At 36.2% G+C, this 21,402-nt stretch overlaps 1 protein-coding gene across 1 annotated transcript; it reads left to right on the forward strand.

Moving 5' to 3' along the window:
* Positions 1 to 9,381: 9,381 nt before the first annotated feature.
* LOC139129200 (B-cell receptor CD22-like) lies at positions 9,382 to 14,938 on the forward strand. The gene is made up of 8 exons (XM_070694838.1): positions 9,382 to 9,448; positions 10,100 to 10,375; positions 10,578 to 10,862; positions 11,609 to 11,893; positions 12,454 to 12,714; positions 13,383 to 13,664; positions 14,142 to 14,438; positions 14,928 to 14,938. The coding sequence occupies exons 1-8, from the start codon at positions 9,382 to 9,384 to the stop codon at positions 14,936 to 14,938; spliced, it is 1,764 nt and encodes a 587-aa protein (XP_070550939.1).
* Positions 14,939 to 21,402: the final 6,464 nt, after the last annotated feature.

The following is a 21,402-nucleotide window of genomic DNA, read 5'->3' on the forward strand; positions in this document are numbered from 1 at the left end:
TGGTATGTATTCAATGCAAGCGAGCTAGGGATGCCACGATTAATGATCTTATTTTAGGAATAAAACAGACATACATTCATACACATATTCTTAAATTCTATCACCTGTCGTTCACTGGGAGGAATTGTGGCGAAGTATTATCAAATGATTGATTAAATTGTGAATTGAATGACATGAAAACAGTAGGGGGAAGTGAAAGACAGAAACTTGTTAAAGATTTGTAACTATGGAGTATGTAGGCAAAGGAGAGGATGCGGCTAAACGAAGGCACTGATGTGAATGTTGCAGAAACACAGATGTTCGCAAACATGGATGAGGTCATAACTGCAATGAAGAGTTGGGAAATATTCATAATCAAGGGCGACAGAATTCAAGCCGCAAAGGTCCCCTTACAGTCATGTGATAACTTGCTGATCTTTTTTTTTCGATAATTTGTCTTTTCAAGTCAGCATATAGAATAGAGACAAATGCTTTACGCGGCAAAGTTTAAGAAAGACGAACAAACAAAGATGAATGAACACGTAAGCAGAGATCAGTTTCGAAAAGTGTAACCGTTTGTTCCATTATGTCAGATAGATTCAGATTATAAATGTTGATGCGCCAACAGGTACCTTGCACATCCTGGCTCGATACGATCTGGGATACGAATGCACACATACCCAAGATGATAAATCTAATGAATCCGTAACCATAGAAAGGATACATACCAGAAATATACACTTGTTTTGGTCCACTGTATACGGAATAATAATAACGATATAATAATGTATGTAAAGTACAATCACACATGTAATTAAAAAATTAATATAAAAATGGTGTGAGGTGTTTGACCTACACTGGACTTTTCACTGCAATCAAGTTATGCGTAACGATTTCTCGCAGTAAGAGGTACTACATCAGATTGTAAACTTTCAAATTTCAAACAGATATGTGATATTTCATTGGCCATGTGATAACCAAACAGAGCTCACACATCAAGTTACATCTGTACAGAGTAATGGTTGCAACGAGGATGCGATAGATGGTCGAGTCACACAGGGATGGCACGGAAAATCTAATGACAAGACATAAACAGATAAGGGGCAAACTTAGCTTATTTCTGGTTTAGCCATGACACTCAATCATGTATCACAGAAAGGGTATCAGAGCAGTGGAATAGTCAGCTTTGACGTAATAATCCTGGATTTATGTTTACCTGCTCAATAAGACAAGTTCCCAGGAGCAATAGCAATGTCAAAAACCGTAGCTCAAATATACCAATACTGAATGCGGGTGGATATAATGTGACTGACATAATGAAATTAAACCAATTGTACACACGAAATTAAATAAAAGGGGAATTTATGATTTACATTTAGCAACATCAAGATGGAAAAATTCCGACTAACTTCCGTTGTTATTATAACGAATGATATATGAGTGAATTTCGCCAAGAATTTAGACACCCATAATTCATCTGTAACCTCTAATGATTGCGGCGAATGTATATGTGTTTAATAGACGTCAGCTGGGAACACCACAATTAATCTTGTTTTATAGATACCAAATTGACATACACGTATTCTTTAATTTTATCACCCGTCGTTCCGGTATTGTGACTATGTTATGATCAAGGGTTGGTTTAAGCTGTGAAAAATCACATACCGACAGTATTGGGAAGTGAAATACAGAAAACATGGAGAAACGTAAAAATCACGGAGTAAGCGGAGGAGAGAGATTGAAGTAAAACAAACAAAGATACAGACCTAGATGTACAAACTAAATCAGAAAACATAACACATGCTTCAGACAATCAACATAATCATCATGAATACATAACAACATTCAAGCCGCAAACCTACTCTCACATCTCTTTGATAAGCTTTGGTCTCTTAAAATTTGCCCTGTCAAAGCGAAATGTACGACAGAGACAAAATTCATGTGTTGCAAAATGAAAACGACGAACAGAAATTCGAACGCACTGGTAAACAGAGAGCACTTTCGAAACTCGTAATTGGTTGCTCCCTCCATTACATTGCCATGGGTCATTAATCTCGATGATCCTACAGGTACCTGGTTCATGTTGACCCAAATGTTATCTGGCATACAGATGTACACATACTCAAGTTGACAAATGTCACTAAACCATAACCTTTAATAGGCCATAGCAAAACATGGTAACGTTTTGAAGCAGGCGGAAATACTAAAAACGACATCATGATGATAAAATCAAACTTCAATCACACAGGACATTAAAATTATAAACTTGGATATATTGTTTGACCGGTGACTGTTTATTGCGATTGTGCTGCACAGTTACCCACTGTAAGAGGGACCATATTGATGAGGAAAACTGTAAAACTTGATTCACTAACGTTGCTCAGCCAATAATTAATTTTCATACTGCCTGAGTGTATCACATGACGACTCTTTTTCAACGCAGACAGACATTTCACATATCTAGCGAGTACCTGATGATACCTGAACATCATCAATCATGAGGTCAAATATGCAAGATAAGCTTACACTTTTTCAGCGTGATGATTGCAGAGATCAGAGTGTCTGATAGGTATCTAATCCATGTCAGTTAAGGATAGCACGATGAATCTTGTGACAAGTATATCTTATTTCTGTTCGCCTGTTGCCATGACAATTACTAAATCTGATATTACAAAGGGGAATTGAGATACATAAAAGTTACCCTGATCTTTATGTACCATGCCCTAATAAAAGTTGCTTAGAAGTTGTTGTAAACTAAAGATTAAAATGTTTTTTTTCGCTGTGGATATGTACACAATGCAACGACAGAAATAAGGGTGAGGAGACAAGACAAACACAAAGTCATGATCAGAGACAGAGATCAACTAAGGTTTACAGTGATGGGTATATAGATGCAAATATATAGGTCGAGGAACGCAATGAAGAATGACTAATACGATAAAAGTTAAAATTTAAACATAATTTAATGAGTTGTAATTCTTCACGCTTTACAAGTATGACAACGGAAGCTTCGAAAACTAACTTGCCTTATCCCTGCGGTCTGATAACCCGGGGCTATCTCCCGATAGTTATATCTTATCACACCTGATAATGATAATTAAAATCGCATTATGTATTTATCTGTGTTACAGTACCGATAAAAGGTGATAGGTTTCGAGACAACAACTGGCAGTTGCCCTCTATGCTTAAGAAATATTAGACTTATCTGAAGAATAGGAAATGGAATTACCTTGGCAAACTTGTCTGGTATGCAGACGGAACTGATGTAAGCAGGGAATATCATTCATCGGGTAGCAGTTTGTATCGTGTTTAGGCAAAGAAGACAATGTTAAAGAAGACACTGGTACATCAGTAAACTATCACTTCGATTCTGGATTCAACTGAAGAAGCTGTATTCCATGGAGAAGATGTAATTTAAGTTGTACAATGTGAGTTAAAAAGTCTGCTGTTTATTTTTGTCATGAATCTGGAGAAGACAGTTTGACAGGAACGATCTTATTTGTGTTCAGAAATTTAGACCTATACTTACATTTACGTGTACATTTTATTTGTCAGGAATATTTTATTCCCAGTTGATTGGCATGCTATTCTTGTTCTATCAGCAATTACTTTATGAATTGACATGGTTCCATACACTAGCTAAGACTTATAAATATCTTGAGCGATATATCATTAAGGCAATGCGGTGAATTTATGGTCAAACGATTGGTTTACGGTAGCGAAGGCAAATGGTAGTGCCGAGAGAGAGAGAGAGAGAGAGAGAGAGAGGTGAGAGAGAGAGATGAGAGAGAGAGAGAGAGAGAGAGAGAGAGAGAGAGAGAGAGAGAGAGAGAGAGAGAGAGAGTGTATGTTTAAACGACCGGGTGGCTTGTCTGTCATTAGGTCAAAGAGTGATCCTCAGGTCTGACAAATGTATCTCATTTTAATTGATTTTCTTGTTAATCTACACTGTATGATCTGGGAACGAATCTTTACCAATGCATGTCAACGGGATAGCGCATCTGTGTTAAAATATTTCGTTAGTTTTGATGCGCGTCTCCTGTTGAAGTAGCACCAGAGTGTGGTACTAGATAGATGTAACCATGGCGCCTTATTACTATGAACCGGTATCTCGTTAAGGTTGAATGCGCTTCTGGTACAGATATTCGGACTCTCAAAGTTTTACAATTTGTTTACGATCTACCACTTGTTGGGGTTCATTTGGTGTGAGAAAACCTTCCAAAGTCTTATTTCGTTTATCAATAAAAAATAATTTCTGGATGGAATTGACATCGGGATGACAACCTATTTATTTTTAAATATCGACAGGGCGGCACTAACTCTACTAAATGATGCAAACAAATTGTGCAAACCCACATGAGAAAATAAACTTATTCAATGAATGCAGAAATGTGTTTACTAATATTGGTTATCGGGCACTTAACCTACACATGAGCAAATACGCATGCTACAAAAAATTCCCCCGACACCCTCCACACCCTAGTAATACCCCTTTTAAAAATAATTATGCTTCGTTTTGTCAAACCCGACAAAGATGAGAGTTCTATCATATTACTTACGGCAAACTAAAAAAGGAACACTTATGTAACTGGGATCAGATTCGAAACGTGCAACCGTTGGTTTCTGCCAACTTATCCTTACACAGGTTATATGTGTCGATAAGATTACTTGTATCTTGCATACCTTAGCTTCGATATGATCCAAGATTTATGTCCACCTGCTCAATAAGACAAAACCCACCAGCTATGGCACGTCACACCCTTAGCAGATATATAGAAATCCTGTGGAAATACTGTGAATGACATGATCAAATAAAACTAAAAAATGAAAAAGGGGAGTAAGCAACACAAAGATGGAACATTTCCAACAAGATTTCATTGTCACAAGACTTGTGATAACCTAATGATATCTGAGTGAAATACTGCTCTAAATTTAGACACTCAATAAAAGTCTTAGTGTGTGATGATTGTGACGAATGCCTGCTATGTATTCAACGTATGTCAGCTGGGAACGCCACGACTAATCTTGTTTCATAGATAACACATTGACATACCGATATTCTTTAATTTTACCACCCATTGTACAGGTATTGTGGCTAAGTTTTGATCAAGCGGGGGAGTAATTTGTGAGATATTACAGCATGACCGTATTGGGAAGCGCAAGACAAAAACCGTGGGGAGACATGGAAACGCGCCGTAAGCGAAAGAGAGAGATACAGAGAAACAACGGCACATGTCTTCGTGCACAAAATTATAAAGATACACAAAAATTTGTTGCATAAGATCAAACGCATTATGAATAGATGTGGTATCCGTTAATCGAAATCAAGTCGCTAAAGTTCCCTTATATCCATAAGATAACCTTTGGCTCTCTTTCTATAATGTATTGTCAAACTTAAATATACTACAGAGACAAATGGTATATGCGGCGAAATGAAAGAAAGCAAATAACAAAGAGGAGCTAGCTGGTAAACAGAGAACAGTTTCGAATCTTGCAACTGGTGGCTTCTTCTAGTACATTGACAAAGGCTAAAACGTTGATAAGATCTCAGGTACCTAGCACATGTTGGTCTCGATGCGATCTGGGATCAAATGCGAACATACTCAAGATGACAAAATGAAAAAATGACATCATTAATCAAAACTGGTGCCAAAACATGCATTTCAAAAAAACTGTGTTTGACCAGCAGTTGACTGTTTTATTGCAATTATGCCTAACACTTAGACACTGTAAGAAGTTCCTGATAAAGATGGAAACTTCCAAGCTTGACTCACTAACGTTCCTCAGCAAATATTCACTTTTTTACAGATATCGATTGAGTGTATCATATGACGGGTGCTCTCTCAACGCAGACATAAGTTATTCACATGCCATGCATTGATAGCCGGTGATATCTGACCACATTGCCGTTAGCCACAATGCTAGACATAGAGGTTGGTGATTGCAAAGGGTATCTGATACGTATTTAATGCATATCAGCAAGGGATGGCTCGGTGAATCTTGTGACAGAGATAAATAAATGACAAATGAGGATATGACATTTTTGCTCGTCCGACGTCCTGACAATTATTAAATTAAATGTCGGAGATACATATCACTCCGATCTTAACGTACTTAATTAATGTTGCTGAGATACTTTTTTTGAAAGTAAAAATTAAAATGTGTTTTTCGCAGTGGAAAGGTATCTAATGCAGAACAGATATAAGGGTTATAACCTGGACTATCTTCCGATAATTTTATCTTATCATACATTCTAAGAATGGTAATTTAGTTGAATTATGTAATTACCAATGTTTCAACGCCGATAAAAGGTGAAAAGTTTCGAGAAGAAAAACTGGCAGTTGATCTCTGATTTGTAATTACATGTTCTGTTCTGTGCACTTCGACATCAATATTAAATTAATACATCTGTATGTAGGCCTTTAATGTCTTGTACACTAAGCCTAACTCTTGGCAAGCTATTTCAGATATGTATCTATGCATTAATGAATCATAATAGCTATTTGATAAATTCAAACAAAGGGACACGTATAAGTGAAGTGAAGTTGAGGGCGGTATTTAAGCACTGCGAAATCGGTTACTGTGAACATAAATTTAATTCTTTCCAACTTTCCCCACACAGAAACTGGCCAGCTTGGGATTATAATACATGCATAATACTATTGTTCTCGATGTTTATCTACAAATGTTAGATCAGCCCAATGTTTTGACACCTTTCACGAAGCGCGTATGTGATTTGATAAAATGGCTGTTCTGAGCATTTGTAATTACACCTAGGCCTATGTACTGGCCAAACATTCTGTTGTCTACAGTAGTTCTAAGTTACCGTTGGCAACTCGTAATTTACTCAAATATAAATCAAAGTGGACTCACACTTTTCACAGGGACAGGGCGTATACTTTTTCAATATAGTTGACAGAAAGAGCTATTGATATGAACAAAATTCACTGTTATCAAGCGCTATAGGAAAATGAGAAAAAGGTATGATAACCAAAATCGCTTGATTTTGACAACCTGGTTTTAGTTCAACGCAGCAGTAGTCGTAGCCTTCATCTGTTATCATTCGGTAGTCAGTAGCACACTATATTTAATTTATTGCAACCAACTTAGTTTCATCTTGTAAACTTAATTCTGCAGTCGTAAATATCTATCTTCGAGAAAGGTAAGGCTAACAACGAGAGTGTTGCAAATGGCGCCCTTCATAAAGAAATTGGGATTCGAAATGCGCAATCCCACCTGTTTGATCACGCACAGTCGTCAAAATGTCACTGTTCCATGTAGCTTCCTTTTCATATTCAAACCATATGAAATTAAGTATGTTTGCGATTTCTTTCCAAATTAAATCGGTGTCTTTGGTCACGTATTGACCAAAAGATGTAAGATGACAAAGATAAAACCACGACAACTGATCATTGTCATATGTAATAGCTTTACTTTACAAAGAGTAATTTTGGTGGTTACCATTAATAAAATGTTACGTGTAATGATATTATGTGTGCTTGAAGGGTTAATGGTGATGTTTTTGTAAATGGAGAGACCTTATAATATTGCTTTTTCGTTCATAGCTCGACTTTACAAGATTTTATACATGCATATATGCTCTTTGTATTCCTGCATCTATTATGATTGACTTTAGATTTCACGCAGTTTTGTTTTGTTTTGCTTTGTCATTTGCATGGGAAAGAAGCTTCAAATCTCAAGTTTACGCATGCCTCACTTTTCGAATGGGTTTTTTAAATTTCAAATTCTGCGTGTAAGCTTACACTTTCAAATTCCTGAAATGCCGATTCACGTAGGCTGAGATCAACGTCGTATGGCAAATCATTGGACTGACCTCAATCGTGTTAGCTTACTGGCAGGTATAACGATAACAATCTTCATTTTTTTAGTTGTGTGACGAAATGAATGCAATATGATCAAATTAGATCAAAACGAAAATTAAGAAGTGATGTTTTTGAATAGTTTGAATATTGGTCAACGGTAATTAGCCTGCGTTTCCAGAGTAACATTCCATTTGTTTCCAATGTTTTCTATTACTCAGCACAGTACACATAAATGACAATCCCATCACATGAAGTGATCGCACGGAAAGGGAATGGCGAATGCTTTATCATGAAAAGCGCCTCGGACAGCCCTCATTGTGTTGAGTTTTCCGTGTAGTTCATGTTCTATCCGGGCTATGACTTGACAAGTACTACGTTGCTCTGCGGAACTCCTTGTCCAGTCTGGTTATTTGAAATCCGCTAGACTATGGCATGTGCAGATAGCCAAGAACAACAAGGAGTGGCAGTCTCATATGATAGTATGTATGTGTGTTACTCACTTTCAAGTTGGTAAGTTTGGTTATGAGAAGTAAACAGTCATTACAGTTTTCATAGGGAGCTTATGCTTCTAACTTGGAGCATGTACAGCTATTCACAGTTTATAAAGAAGGCATATTTTTGTATTTATTCCAGGTTATTCTGATAAGATCAAGAGTGGGCCTATCGACACGATATCGTTTGTAGGCTACCCATCTCAAATGAACTGTACTCTATCTACAGATGAACTTCAAGTATTTACACTGGCATGGCAGTTTACTAAAGATACGGATTGGCTCTCTATATCCATTGGGACTACGGTGTTCAACCCTTACAAGGATATATATAACATTACCCACAGTCAGACCAGTGATGAATTCATGTACAATATCTATATGGCGAACGTGACGATTTCTTTGAACACAACTCATCGCTGTGACGTACTTATAACAACAGAAAATGCAGAGGCAATGTTACACGTTCTAGGTACAAGTCTGTCTGTCTCTCAGTCTTTCCTACTCGTTATCTCGAAGCATATATCCCTAAGCTTATTTCAATAAGTCCAGCTATTTGTCATCAGATACCATACTTTTCAAAGCAAAAATATCCATAAGACTGGGTAAGATATTGTTAGATGAGAACGTGATTAAGCAAATTAGAAAGAAGTGTTGTAAGTGTTGATGTGTATATATTTCGTGTTTATTAACAAAAGTACCAAATGACTTTTAACCACTGTAACTATTTTTAAGCAAATTATATTTTTGATCATCGAGTTAGTTAATGAAATAAGCGAACCAGTGTATTTTACATTAGTAACAGTTGGCGTGGATAAGGTAAAAAATACTAAAATAAGCTACAATGAATGCATGATCCCCTTCCTCATAGCCCATGGTCCACTTTGTGAATTGACACCGTCAAACTATGTCGTTGTGATGAAGAAGCCACATTTAACTGTTATGTAGAAAATGAAGTCCCACCTGGTGAACTTGTATGGTATGCTGACGAAAAACAAAAGAAGCGAGAAAAGGATTCGTCGAGTAATCTGTGGTATCCTATTTTCGTATAGAAGACAACGGAACAGCAGTAAACTGTCACATTGAACATGAATCTATTTGCCTTCAGCCGAAGAAGCGGCACACTGGGAGAAGATATAATTATAGTCGTACAATGTGAGTTACCGATTTGATTTGTATAGTCTCAGTCTCTTAGCACACATCATTAGGAGAGCCGGACAGTAAGAGATAAACTGTAGAAATGTAGACTCTGCTACAAGATATTGGGGTGCGTGAATCATGAATTACGAATAAGTCACGAATATTGGTTTTCGATCTACACTTTACGATCAAAAAAATCTTTAAGGTGATTCAGCTGCTTATTGATATGTGACCACAATATAATCTTTGTAATATTTAGAACGCTATATTATAGCACATGATTCAAGTGAAAGCTTCAAATTGTTGTCCGTAAAACGTCAACATTCAAGTACAATTTGCCTTTTCCAAAGTCTAAATTTTACAACACAACAGATTAAATGAGCTTTTGAGTTTACACAAAATCTCATGTGGACTTGTGAGTAACCTCTCTGCGATCAAGAATGTACAAATCACACTTATACACTTATATAAAAGCAATATGATTTGAAAGCGGATGTTTGGCGGAAAAAATGCTATCATCATCACAGTTTTGAAATCAACAAGTAACACGAAAAAAAGACAACGAAACGTTGCGTTGCCGTTTACCCTTCAGTGTCTACAAAACCAACATGTCCTATAGTGAGGCCTTGGCTTGGCTTTACTAAAAGTGATCGTCTTTGTTTCCAGATCCACCGACAGTCAACATCACTAGTGCAACTAGGAATGTAGTCTTTGAAGGAGAGCGCTTCGTTGCAGTATGCGAGGTGGAAGAATATGGGTATCCAACGGAAATCATAGAATTTTATTGGCGTGGTCCAAATAAGGAAATATATAATACAAATACTTTGACGCTGGAAAACATCACCAGAGAACTTGACGTCAATTATACTTGCATAGCAAGTAATGAATATGCAGATGGACGGATGGGTGAAGGATCGGCTCCGCTATTATTAGACGTGCAATGTAAGCAAATTTCTCATTTTTAACCGGCAGTTGAGATAAAATTTTGTAATCATTTGCTCCACAATTAAGTAAGGTGTGACGATTGTTTCACGTGTTCTTATAATTTTTTTTTAGTTCTTAAACTTTTATAACAAAATGTGACGTCATAGCGAGGTTGCCATTACATACCGCCTATATTTCAATCTATTTCCTGGCTTTTCAGACTCCCCGTCCCTCGATATGAAAATCCACGGCAATGCGAGCGAAGACGGTTTGATAGTTGAGGGAGACTCACTCACAGTCGAGTGCATAGTCATAGACGCTAACCCACAACCACACGTCATATCTTGGTTCGACTGGAAGGGAACAAAGGTCAGCTCAAACGAATGGATAGAATTCAATGCAGTACAACGAAATCAAAGCGGTAACTATACTTGTGAAGCGACGAATTCATTCTGGGATGGAACGATGGGAAACGCAACGACTGGATTTTCAATATTTGTGCAATGTAAGTATTAAATTAAAAACTCTATAGCAAAAAAGTTATTTATCGTCAGATACAAACCAGGGTGTGTCACCTCAAAGGGAAAATTGTATTTTGACATTAACTTTGATAATTGTTGTACGGTTGTGATAATTGTATGGTGAAGTGATGTCTGTTGAATCTGAAAATATAAGCTCATCTGCTTTTTTCAGTAATTGTTTTATGAGTAAAATGTAATATTGCAACATTCAGCTATAGGGCACCTATCATTTTTGAAAAAAAAGAAAAATATAAAGATCCAAGTATTCAAATTATCCAAATTCAAAGTTATTTCCAATTGTGTTTTCGGACCTTTGGACTCAACAATCTCACATTATTGACCTGACTACTTGCTTTCTCCATACACATTTTACAGAGGAAGGACAGCTGTTTATCAGCTTTGCGTTGTTATTGTCTGAACAAATTCAAACGATACCATGATTAAATCCCCTCCTGGGCGACCAAAGTCCCACCTCTGACCAGATCGCACAAAATATTTGGAATTGCAGATTGCACCGACAGTTATAAATCACATAATAACGGTTCAAGTAATTGTTCCAAAGTAAGAGCAGGGTAACTCGTATATTTTCGGGATTATTTTGATAACTTTCAATGCTTTTTTGAATAAAACTTCACGCTAACATTTCTTAAATGATTCGAAACAATCAAGATTATCACATGGGTTTTTGCTTGTTGACCATTGTCAGTTAATTTTTAATCATTTTCCATAGATATTCCTGAGGTGAAAGTGACTTTTACAGACAATGCTAGTTCAACAGGAACGGCCATTGAAGGTCATTCGTTTGTGGCTGAGTGTGAGGTCCTAGAGTCTAATCCATTGCACAACAATGTAACATGGTTCGACAGTGATCGTACTGTTGTTTCCCTGGATGAATTGGTGAAGTTCAATGACGTCAGCAGGGGTCAGTCAGGCAATTATACATGCGTTGTAACAAACACTTTCTGGGATGGACGCACTGGAACTGGTACTGCTATCATGAATGTTGATGTAGAGTGTAAGTAGCAGACTTTTTTATATAATATCTTTTGTTTTCTGAGAGACAGACTCATATGTTAGTTACACGCTAAGACTTTTATTCAATTTGAATCATGACAACCGAGATTACTTTTTGCGCGAGATTGCAACAAAGTCGGGGATCAAGCTGAGCTGATATTTGCTGGCTTTATTTAGAATCACTCCTTTACTGAATGAATTACGGTTGAAATCAATTTATGATACCCCTTGGAATGCACACATTAACTCAGAACATGCAAAAAGTATACAACGTGTTGAACTATGTTGATAAAAGTGTTTAAAGGCGGCTGTCAGTCTCAGCAAAGATGGAAGTCAAAGATATATTTTTAAAGTAAACTTTCAAGGTGGCCGTACCCGGCGGCGTTTATTTCGGTTGTACTTGTACAGTTAACGTTGAATATGAGCATAACATGAGTAAAGCAGTTTGCAGTATATCTGTGTCTGCACAAATGACATATCGGTTTATTGAGGGAAGGTCATACAAATAGAATTTGACCTAACTAAAACATAACTCATTTCCGCATTTTATTTTTTTTGCAGATCCGCCTTCTGTAAACGAGCAGACCGTGTTCTGTGTCGAGCACGACTTAGATGTCAGATTGTCTTGCGAAGTAAATGCACATCCATCGCCTTCATTTTACGCGTGGGCAAGGAATGGCGATTTACTCTCACGTGAACCCACCTATGTCATCAAGAGAGCGAATCGATCCGATTCGGGCAATTACACCTGTACAGCAACAAATGTGTTCTATGATGAAACTAATGCCACTGGTAGCGGTGTTACAGAACTCAGAGTTCAATGTAAGTCAGTAGATTTGTAATGTATGTAATGTGGCAACTTGAAAGCGGTGATCCTTGACACCACACGTCGTGTTTTGACCCAAACGAAAATATGATCATGCAAACTAACTGATTTCATACTAAAAGGAGACCTATTCAAATCCCTTGCATCAGCAAGAACAGCCATTCAATCGAGTATAGTATTTAAAAACGTAACCTAATCGGCTGCTGCAAAAGCGATATTCGAACGTGGCCATCTGTTCATCTGATTTTGATCAGATTGGTTGGAACAAAATGCAAAATGACAAGGAAACGCGTGACATCATCAGGGACATGATACGAGCTCAAAGAGAAAGTGATGTTGTATTCTTTCCTGCAGCCTGCTTTCATTGGAGCAGAGAAGACAAGAGTGAATTTTATCAAATACATTCTTCAATTGTTCACTCGCTGTAAAGTGCTGTTGGATATTTCTTTCTACTTAACGCTATGTGGAAAACCATAGAAAAATAAACATAAAACGTAATGCAATCACAATATGTCAGCCGACCGTGCCTTTAATGCACCGCGTACATGGGAGATACTGTGCATGAGACTATCCGATTGTAGGGTTTAAGATTGAGATTCATTTGGTTGGAATACCGTTTTCTGAAGAACGACTCAAGCTAGATGTTACCATATTATTCTTCTAGATTTGTCAGACGTCACAATGGCAACCACTCCATTGTACAACATCACAGAAGGAAGTGACGTCACCATCTACTGTCAGGCTGTCAATGGGAACCCGAACCCTTACAAAGTCTATCTAACATTTGAAGGCGAAATCATTGCAGAGTCGAATAGATTTGCGTTGTACCATGACCTCATCAGTATCTCCAGAGCACAAGATGGCAACTACCAGTGCAACGCAATGACAAAATTTTACGACCAGAGAGAAGACTTGTCTACTGACGCAATGCAAATCACTGTGTTTTGTAAGTACTCAGGTTTTACGAGACTCCATGTTTCAATCTTATACTGGACGGCGATTTTAGGCCCCTCCCCACCAGTTTGAGTTACGAGTTGAGAAAATTAATTGAGATTTGTCATATGTCATTGTTTGACGATGGTCGCTGGATAAAACGGACACGAAACGTCTTCTCTATATTGTGCAGTTTTGTTTGTTTGCACTTTATTGTTCTTTTATGACTGAGATATACCAATACTGGTATTTGTTGAACTATTCAAATGCAGCAAAATGAACGAAAAATTATAAGGCGTTATTTATGTGTTACGTTCTTGAAAGCCTCTACTCCCTTTCCAACCTTGAGGTTGCGAGCTCAGTATAGTCACCTAATATGTTAGCACATAGGAAAACTCATATGACCACTTTTACTGTGAGAAAACAAATTGTAAAACTGTCAAACTGTTCGTTTGTCACAGAAAAGACACTGATGGTATATTATTTTCAGACTCAGCTCGCATCTTTTCTGAAGAATTCAGTGTGTACGAAGCGAGCGTGGGCGATGACGTACGCATGGAATGTACAGCCGACGGAAATCCAAGTCCAACGATTCGATGGTTCAACAATAGAAACGAAACCTTGTCTAACGGTGACGACAACATCAGAATAGAAAACGTCGAGGCTGGTGAAATTACAAGTGTGTTGACGCTAAAGATTGGTAGTAACTCCTTCGGTATCTACACATGTGAAGCTTACACCTTTATAAAACCAAGCGACTTCCAGTTAATGACCATTAACGAAATAGGTAAGTTCCATAGAAACAGACTATTACGCTATCATTTGATTGCATCATCTTTAAAAGAAGCCCGAGTGGCGACCAGTGTGATGTACAAGATGACGGGATAAAAACATTTTGACCCCACGTCTACTGCATTTAACATATTTTTGTTACATAAGAGGAAATCATTTGCATCGAAACCGTAACCTCATATTTCCACAGAATATTTTAGCAACAATTATGCACCAGAGTTTGTCACATAAATACATTTGAGACGAAATTTGAAGTCTTTGAAGCATTAACTATACCCAATAAACTGAAAGGGGTACAGGCCCGACCGACTCTAATCCCCGCTGTCTGCAACGAGTGAATATGTGATAAGATCTGTCGACAGATGAGCTTGGTACCGATACCCGATCCTTCACCTTAAAGGCGATATCATTGAAACATTTAATGTGACTTGACTGTTCAACTGGACGAATATAACTGATTTCTTAAACTTTGTTATGTGAACAGAAGAGGCATAGAAGGCAAAAACGTAAATTTAGTTGAACAAAGATAGTAAATTTTCTCCATTGCATGATAAGGAAACAAACTAAGAGAGATTGATATTCTGTGACTCTATACGAAGCGAAAATTAATGTCCGTCACCTCTTCTTTGATTTCCCTGCCATTGCCACAGTCTCATCCCCCTTGTTTATTTCGCATCCTCTTATTTCTAGTTTGAATTGTCACTGTCAGTGTCTGTCTATCTATCTGTGTGTCTATCTATCTGTCTGTCTGTCTGTCTGTCTGTAATTCGTTGTATCTCCCGTTACTGATTTAAAGTTTCACATTTAATTGATATTTGTTTTACTTCTTTTCATACAGGACAGTCAAGCACGGTAGTTATCATTATCGCTGTCTGTGCTACCATTGCTGCTCTTTTCTTTATCACAATCATATTTGTTGTACTTGGTAGAAAATTGAAACTATTTTGTGTTAATAGGGTGCACATACAGAACCGAAAGAAATGACTATAGGACGCATGGATAATTTTGTAAAGATTTACTTTTTATATCCGAATATATACCAACAAATCATCTTTCATTAAACCCAGCAATATTCTAGCTTTTACGGTACAAATTAAAATTGTATTACTTTACAATAAAATATATTCATTTCCCTTTATTAGCCGGATAAATATAGAGGGTAAAATTAGTATTTTATGATTAAAAGAAATCTCACCTAGCTAGTGTCTAAATACACTGAAAAAAACTACCTATAAAATATATTAGGCCACTATATAGGCCACCTTTTATATGTTGCATTGTTTAACATGACGATGTTAGATTTGCTAAAACATAAAATGTAATTACCTCTATGTTTGTCAACCCACATAGTAGGAATAAGATTTATGATTTTTACACAACTGAAGTTCAGTTAATAAACTGCGCCAAACATTTATGGGATTATGTTTGTATTTTAGATAATGGAAATTGTACGAGGTTCGATTATTATGCTTAAATTAAAAGGTTACGTCCTTATATTTTCGATGTTCTTTTACAATTGACACTGCATTAGGATACTGATAATTTTGAAAGCTTTAGGCAAAATGTGGAAATTTGTTAAAATTATCCTACCTGGAAAGAAAGTACATGAATTTCTTCGAAAATGTATGTAACTTGTACAATATATATTTTTAGAATGTACGTTTGCAAACGGTTCAAAATTAAGCAAAGTAGAGGGAAATGAAATGGTTTTGAATATTCTGATGACTACCGTCAGGAATCTTTCAATGACACGTTTACACTTAAAAGGCCCAACTTGTCGTGTGTTTATTCACATAGACAAGTTTACTCACATGAAGACGTTCATTTCTAAGCAGGCCAAAAAGTGAAAAAAAACATTGACATTGGAACACTGTTCAGATGTGAATAAGGAACAAGCTGTGGAAAACAACAACGATCCCCCAAAACGAAAGCTGCGTTGGTAACTCTGAAAGCATTGGTACCCAGTGCGACAAGAAAAGTCAAAAGTAGCTCCAGATAGTGCTTCAACGCCTGAGTTTCTACTAAAAAGATTACATTGTATATTAAGATGATTTGAAGGCCCGAGAAGATGACCTCTTGAACAAACAAAAAGCGTTGTCACCCAGTAAGAGCTAATTTAGTGATATTTATCCGACAGCCGACCACCTTCCGTGTTGTTCACTGACTGCAAACATACTTATAATTGTTATTACAAAAACTTGGAATTTCAAAACATCCATGTTCGGATTATACGTATATCGGTCTTGCTGTCTAATTCTCGTTGGTTTCTTTCATGTAAATATTTTGTGGATTATGCAGTTCGTCATAAATTGGTAAATGGTGCGAAGAAAGCTGTTTTCATACGAAGCTACCGGTCATTAAATTTCTCGACCTGGATGACATGTTGTTAATGTTAAATGAATGGGTCAGTGATATTAAAATAAACTGACCCAAAATTTCTGCAATGTACAGTAGCTTGCAAAGATATTTAAAATAGAACCAACAATGCATCCGTTTAGGAGGTTAGCTGAGCGATGTCTCTTAAAAACATCAAATATCGTTTGACGCCAAAGTAAGTTTATTTATTTGAATATCTAAAAATAGTAAATACAAGACCATGCAACAACTATTTGGCCGTCTGCACGTTTCCACTCAGCTCAGTGCGTACAGCCTCTAGCAGGCTACTCATGGTTACACTCCAACGCGGAAATGCCCTTGAAAAAAATAAGTCAAGTCACCTTTCATGGCACAGTAGTTCCCAACAATGGTAACTGACACTATTATCAGGAGATCACATACCTTTACGAGGCAGCGAATAGAGTTTATTTTCGAAATACCTGTAAAACGCTGTGAGATGTGATCAATATTTTCCTTTGCAGGCAAAGAGAAAGAAACAGTAAATTCGCCTATGAGGGCACTGGGAGATGACAGTGTTTGAAACATTTTAGTTGATCCTACAATAATGACATCTCAGTCGCCGAACATCGTTGATATAAGTGTCAACTCATGCAGTCTAGGTCAGGATTTTCTTCAAACTACCATGGAAATCGGTTCATTTAGACTTTTTTGAATGTCAACAGTAGTCAATTATAAACATTTGGTCCCGTAATTATTCCATTATTTTAATAAAAACAAGATTGTAGATGCAAATTTACTAAGAGTTCATCGTGGTATTTCAACATTGGTTTGGGGGGTATGTCTGAAAAAAGACTGACGATGTTGTCTTGCCGGGCCACAGCTGTATGTGTGTTCTACATATCAAATGCATGGCTAGCGACGATAAGAATCCCTGGTGTGACACTTCAGACTAGACTGCTTTTGTAAACAGAGAAGACGTGAACTTCGTCGGACAGAAACTTCGAAATGTTGAAGACCGAATGGAAAGGCTTCAGCAAAGAACAACATAAACACCGGTTTTTCCTATTTTGTCCAATCTCATATGTTTTCATACCATATATTATAAATAGACACCACAGATTGGCTGAGTTTGGCCTAAATGTGGCCAATGCCCTACCTCAAAAGGAGTATCCGTAATGATTGGAAGGTTCTTTTTCCCCCTGAGAATGGTTAAAATGTTCTATAGGGGCTAGAGGGGGTCTACGTGCCACCCCCCCCCCACAGGATAACAAACCTGTATTTTTCAGAAGCCTTGGGATCCCTAGAATACGAAATGGAATTTTAACAGAAAAAATATGGGGATGGAATAGCTGTTATGGTCATGTTTTGAAGGGTACCGCAAAATCACGATTTTCCAAGCCAAATGCGTTTTCGTCAAATCTGTCTTCATGTAAGTCATGTGCTGAGCTCATTTTTAACATAACCTCAATTGTTTGGTATCATTAGAAAGGTAATTTATTCTTCTTTAAGATGACATATTGCACTATGCAATATCTTCTACGGTTTTTTGCAAATATAACTAAAACTTACCCCTTACCCCAATATTAACATTGCAAATTACAGTAAATCTCAAATTCTACCAATTTTTTAGCTAGGCATAATAAAACATGCAATGTTTTGTCTGAAATCTGTTTTATTTGATACAGGGACATGTCAGAAATATGAAATAGACTTTTAACAGGAAAAATATTGGGAATCTACAGCTGTAACAGTCATATTTTGAAGGGTACCGCAAAATAACAGTGTAGCAGATTTGCATGCATTTTTGTTAAAACTGTCTTCTTATAAGTTATCTACTGAGCTTGTTTTTGAATATAACCTGGCTTGTTTAGTATCATTAGAAAGGGAATTTACTAATCTTCAGAATGACATATTGCAACATGCAATATCTTCTATAGTTTTCATGATATATAACCAAATCTTACCCCTTACCCCAAAGTTTACATTGAAAATTTCAGTCACAGCTAAAACCAAATTCTACAATTTTTTTAGCTTGACACAAACAATCTGGCCGTTTTTGCTATTAAATCTATTTTATTTGGTACAGGGACATGTCAGAAATATGAAATAGACTTTTAACAGAAAAAATATTGGGAATCTACAGCTGTAACAGTCATATTTTGAAGGGTACCGCAAAATAACAGTGTAGCAGATTTGCATGCACTTTTGTTAAATTTGTCTTCTTATAAGTTATCTACTGAGCTTGTTTTTGAATATAACCTGGCTTGTTAGGTATCATTAGAAAGATAAATCACTAATCTTTGAATGACATATTGTAACATGCATTATCTTCTATAGTTTTCATGATATATAACCAAAACTTACCCCATACCCCAAAGTTTACATTGAAAATTTCTGTCATAGCTAAAACCAAATTCTACAATTTTTTTAGCTTGACACAAAAAATCTGGCCGTTTTTGCTATGAAATCTGTTTTATTTGGTACAGGGACATGTCAGAAATATGAAATAGACTTTTAACAGAAAAAATATTGGGAATCTACAGCTGTAACAGTCATATTTTGAAGGGTACCGCAAAATCACAGTGTAGCAGATTTGCATGCATTTTTGTTAAAACTGTCTTCTTATAAGTTATCTACTGAGCTTGTTTTTGAATATAACCTGGCTTGTTAGGTATCATTAGAAAGGGAATTTACTAATCTTTGAAATGACATATTGTAACATGCAATATCTTCTATAGTTTTCATGATATATAACCAAAACTTACCCCTTACCCCAAAGTTTACATTGAAAATTGCAGTCACAGCTAAAACCAAATTCTACAATTTTTTTAGCTTGACACAAACAATCTGGCCGTTTTTGCTATTAAATCTATTTTATTTGGTACAGGGACATGTTAGAAATATGAAATAGACTTTTAACAGAAAAAATATTGGGAATCTACAGCTGTAACAGTCATATTTTGAAGGGTACCGCAAAATAACAGTGTAGCAGATTTGCATGCACTTTTGTTAAATTTGTCTTCTTATAAGTTATCTACTGAGCTTATTTTTGAATATAACCTGGCTTGTTAGGTATCATTAGAAAGATAAATCACTAATCTTTGAAATGACATATTGTAACATGCATTATCTTCTATAGTTTTCATGATATATAACCAAAACTTACCCCATACCCCAAAGTTTACATTGAAAATTTCAGTCATAGCTAAAACCAAATTCTACAATTTTTTTAGCTTGACACAAAAATCTGGCCGTTTTTGCTATTAAATCTGTTTTATTTGGTACAGGGACATGTCAGAAATATGAAATAGACTTTTAACAGAAAAAATATTGGGAATCTACAGCTGTAACAGTCATATTTTGAAGGGTACCGCAAAATCACAGTGTAGCAGATTTGCATGCATTTTTGTTAAAACTGTCTTCTTATAAGTTATCTACTGAGCTTGTTTTTGAATATAACCTGGCTTGTTGGTATCATTAGAAAGGGAATTTACTAATCTTCAGAATGACATATTGTAACATGCATTATCTTCTATAGTTTTCATGATATATAACCAAATCTTACCCCTTACCCCAAAGTTTACATTGAAAATTGCAGTCACAGCTAAAACCAAATTCTACAATTTTTTAGCTTGACACAAACAATCTGGCCGTTTTTGGCATTTAATCTATTTTATTTGGTACAGGACATGTTAGAATATGAAATAGACTTTTAAAAGAAAAAAATATGGGAATCTACAGCTGTAACAGTCATATTTTGAAGGGTACCGCAAAATAACAGTGTAGCAGATTTGCATGCACTTTTGTTAAATTTGTCTTCTTATAAGTTATCTACTGAGCTTATTTTTGAATATAACCTGGCTTGTTAGGTATTATTAGAAAGATAAATCACTAATCTTTGAATGACATATTGTAACATGCATTATCTTCTATAGTTTTCATGATATATACCAAAACTTACCCCTTACCCCAAAGTTTACTTTGAAAATTCTGTCTAGCTAAAAACCAATTCTACAATTTTTTTAGCTTGACACACAAAAATCTGGCCGTTTTTGCTATGAAATCTGTTTTATTTGGTACAGGGACATGTCGGAAATATGAAATAGACTTTTAACAGAAAAATATTGGGAATCTACAGCTGTAACAGTCATATTTTGAAGGGTACCGCAAAATCACAGTGTAGCAGATTTGCATGCATTTTTGTTAAATTTGTCTTCTTATAAGTTATCTACTGAGCTTGTTTTTGAATATAACCTGGTTGTTTGGTATCATTAGAAAGATAAATCACTAATCTTTGAAATGACATATTGTAACATGCAATATCTTCTATAGTTTTCATGATATATAACCAAAACGTACCCCATACCCCAAAGTTTACATTGAAAATTTCTGTCATAGCTAAAACCAAATTCTACAATTTTTTACGTAGACATATAAAATCTTCCGTTTTTGCTATGAAATCTGTTTTATTTGGTACAGGAACATGTCAGAAATATGAAATAGACTTTTAACAGAAAGAATATTGGGATTCTATGGCTGTAACAGGCATATTCTGTGGAGTACTGCAAAATCACAGCAGTGCAGACTCATATGTGTTTTTGTTAACTTTGTCCCATTGTAGG

Source organism: Ptychodera flava, chromosome 3 (genome assembly GCF_041260155.1).
Source record: "Ptychodera flava strain L36383 chromosome 3, AS_Pfla_20210202, whole genome shotgun sequence".
NCBI classification, from domain to species: domain Eukaryota; kingdom Metazoa; phylum Hemichordata; class Enteropneusta; family Ptychoderidae; genus Ptychodera; species Ptychodera flava.

Excerpts from the sequence above, each read along its gene's own strand:
- LOC139129200 (XM_070694838.1), top strand. The coding sequence starts at position 9,382 with ATGAATCTATTTGCCTTCAGCCGAAGAAGCGGCACACTGGGAGAAGAT. Across the intron at positions 10,376-10,577 it reads GCTATTATTAGACGTGCAAT|ACTCCCCGTCCCTCGATATG; the intron begins GTAAGCAAATTT and ends CTGGCTTTTCAG. Across the intron at positions 13,665-14,141 it reads AATGCAAATCACTGTGTTTT|ACTCAGCTCGCATCTTTTCT; the intron begins GTAAGTACTCAG and ends TATTATTTTCAG.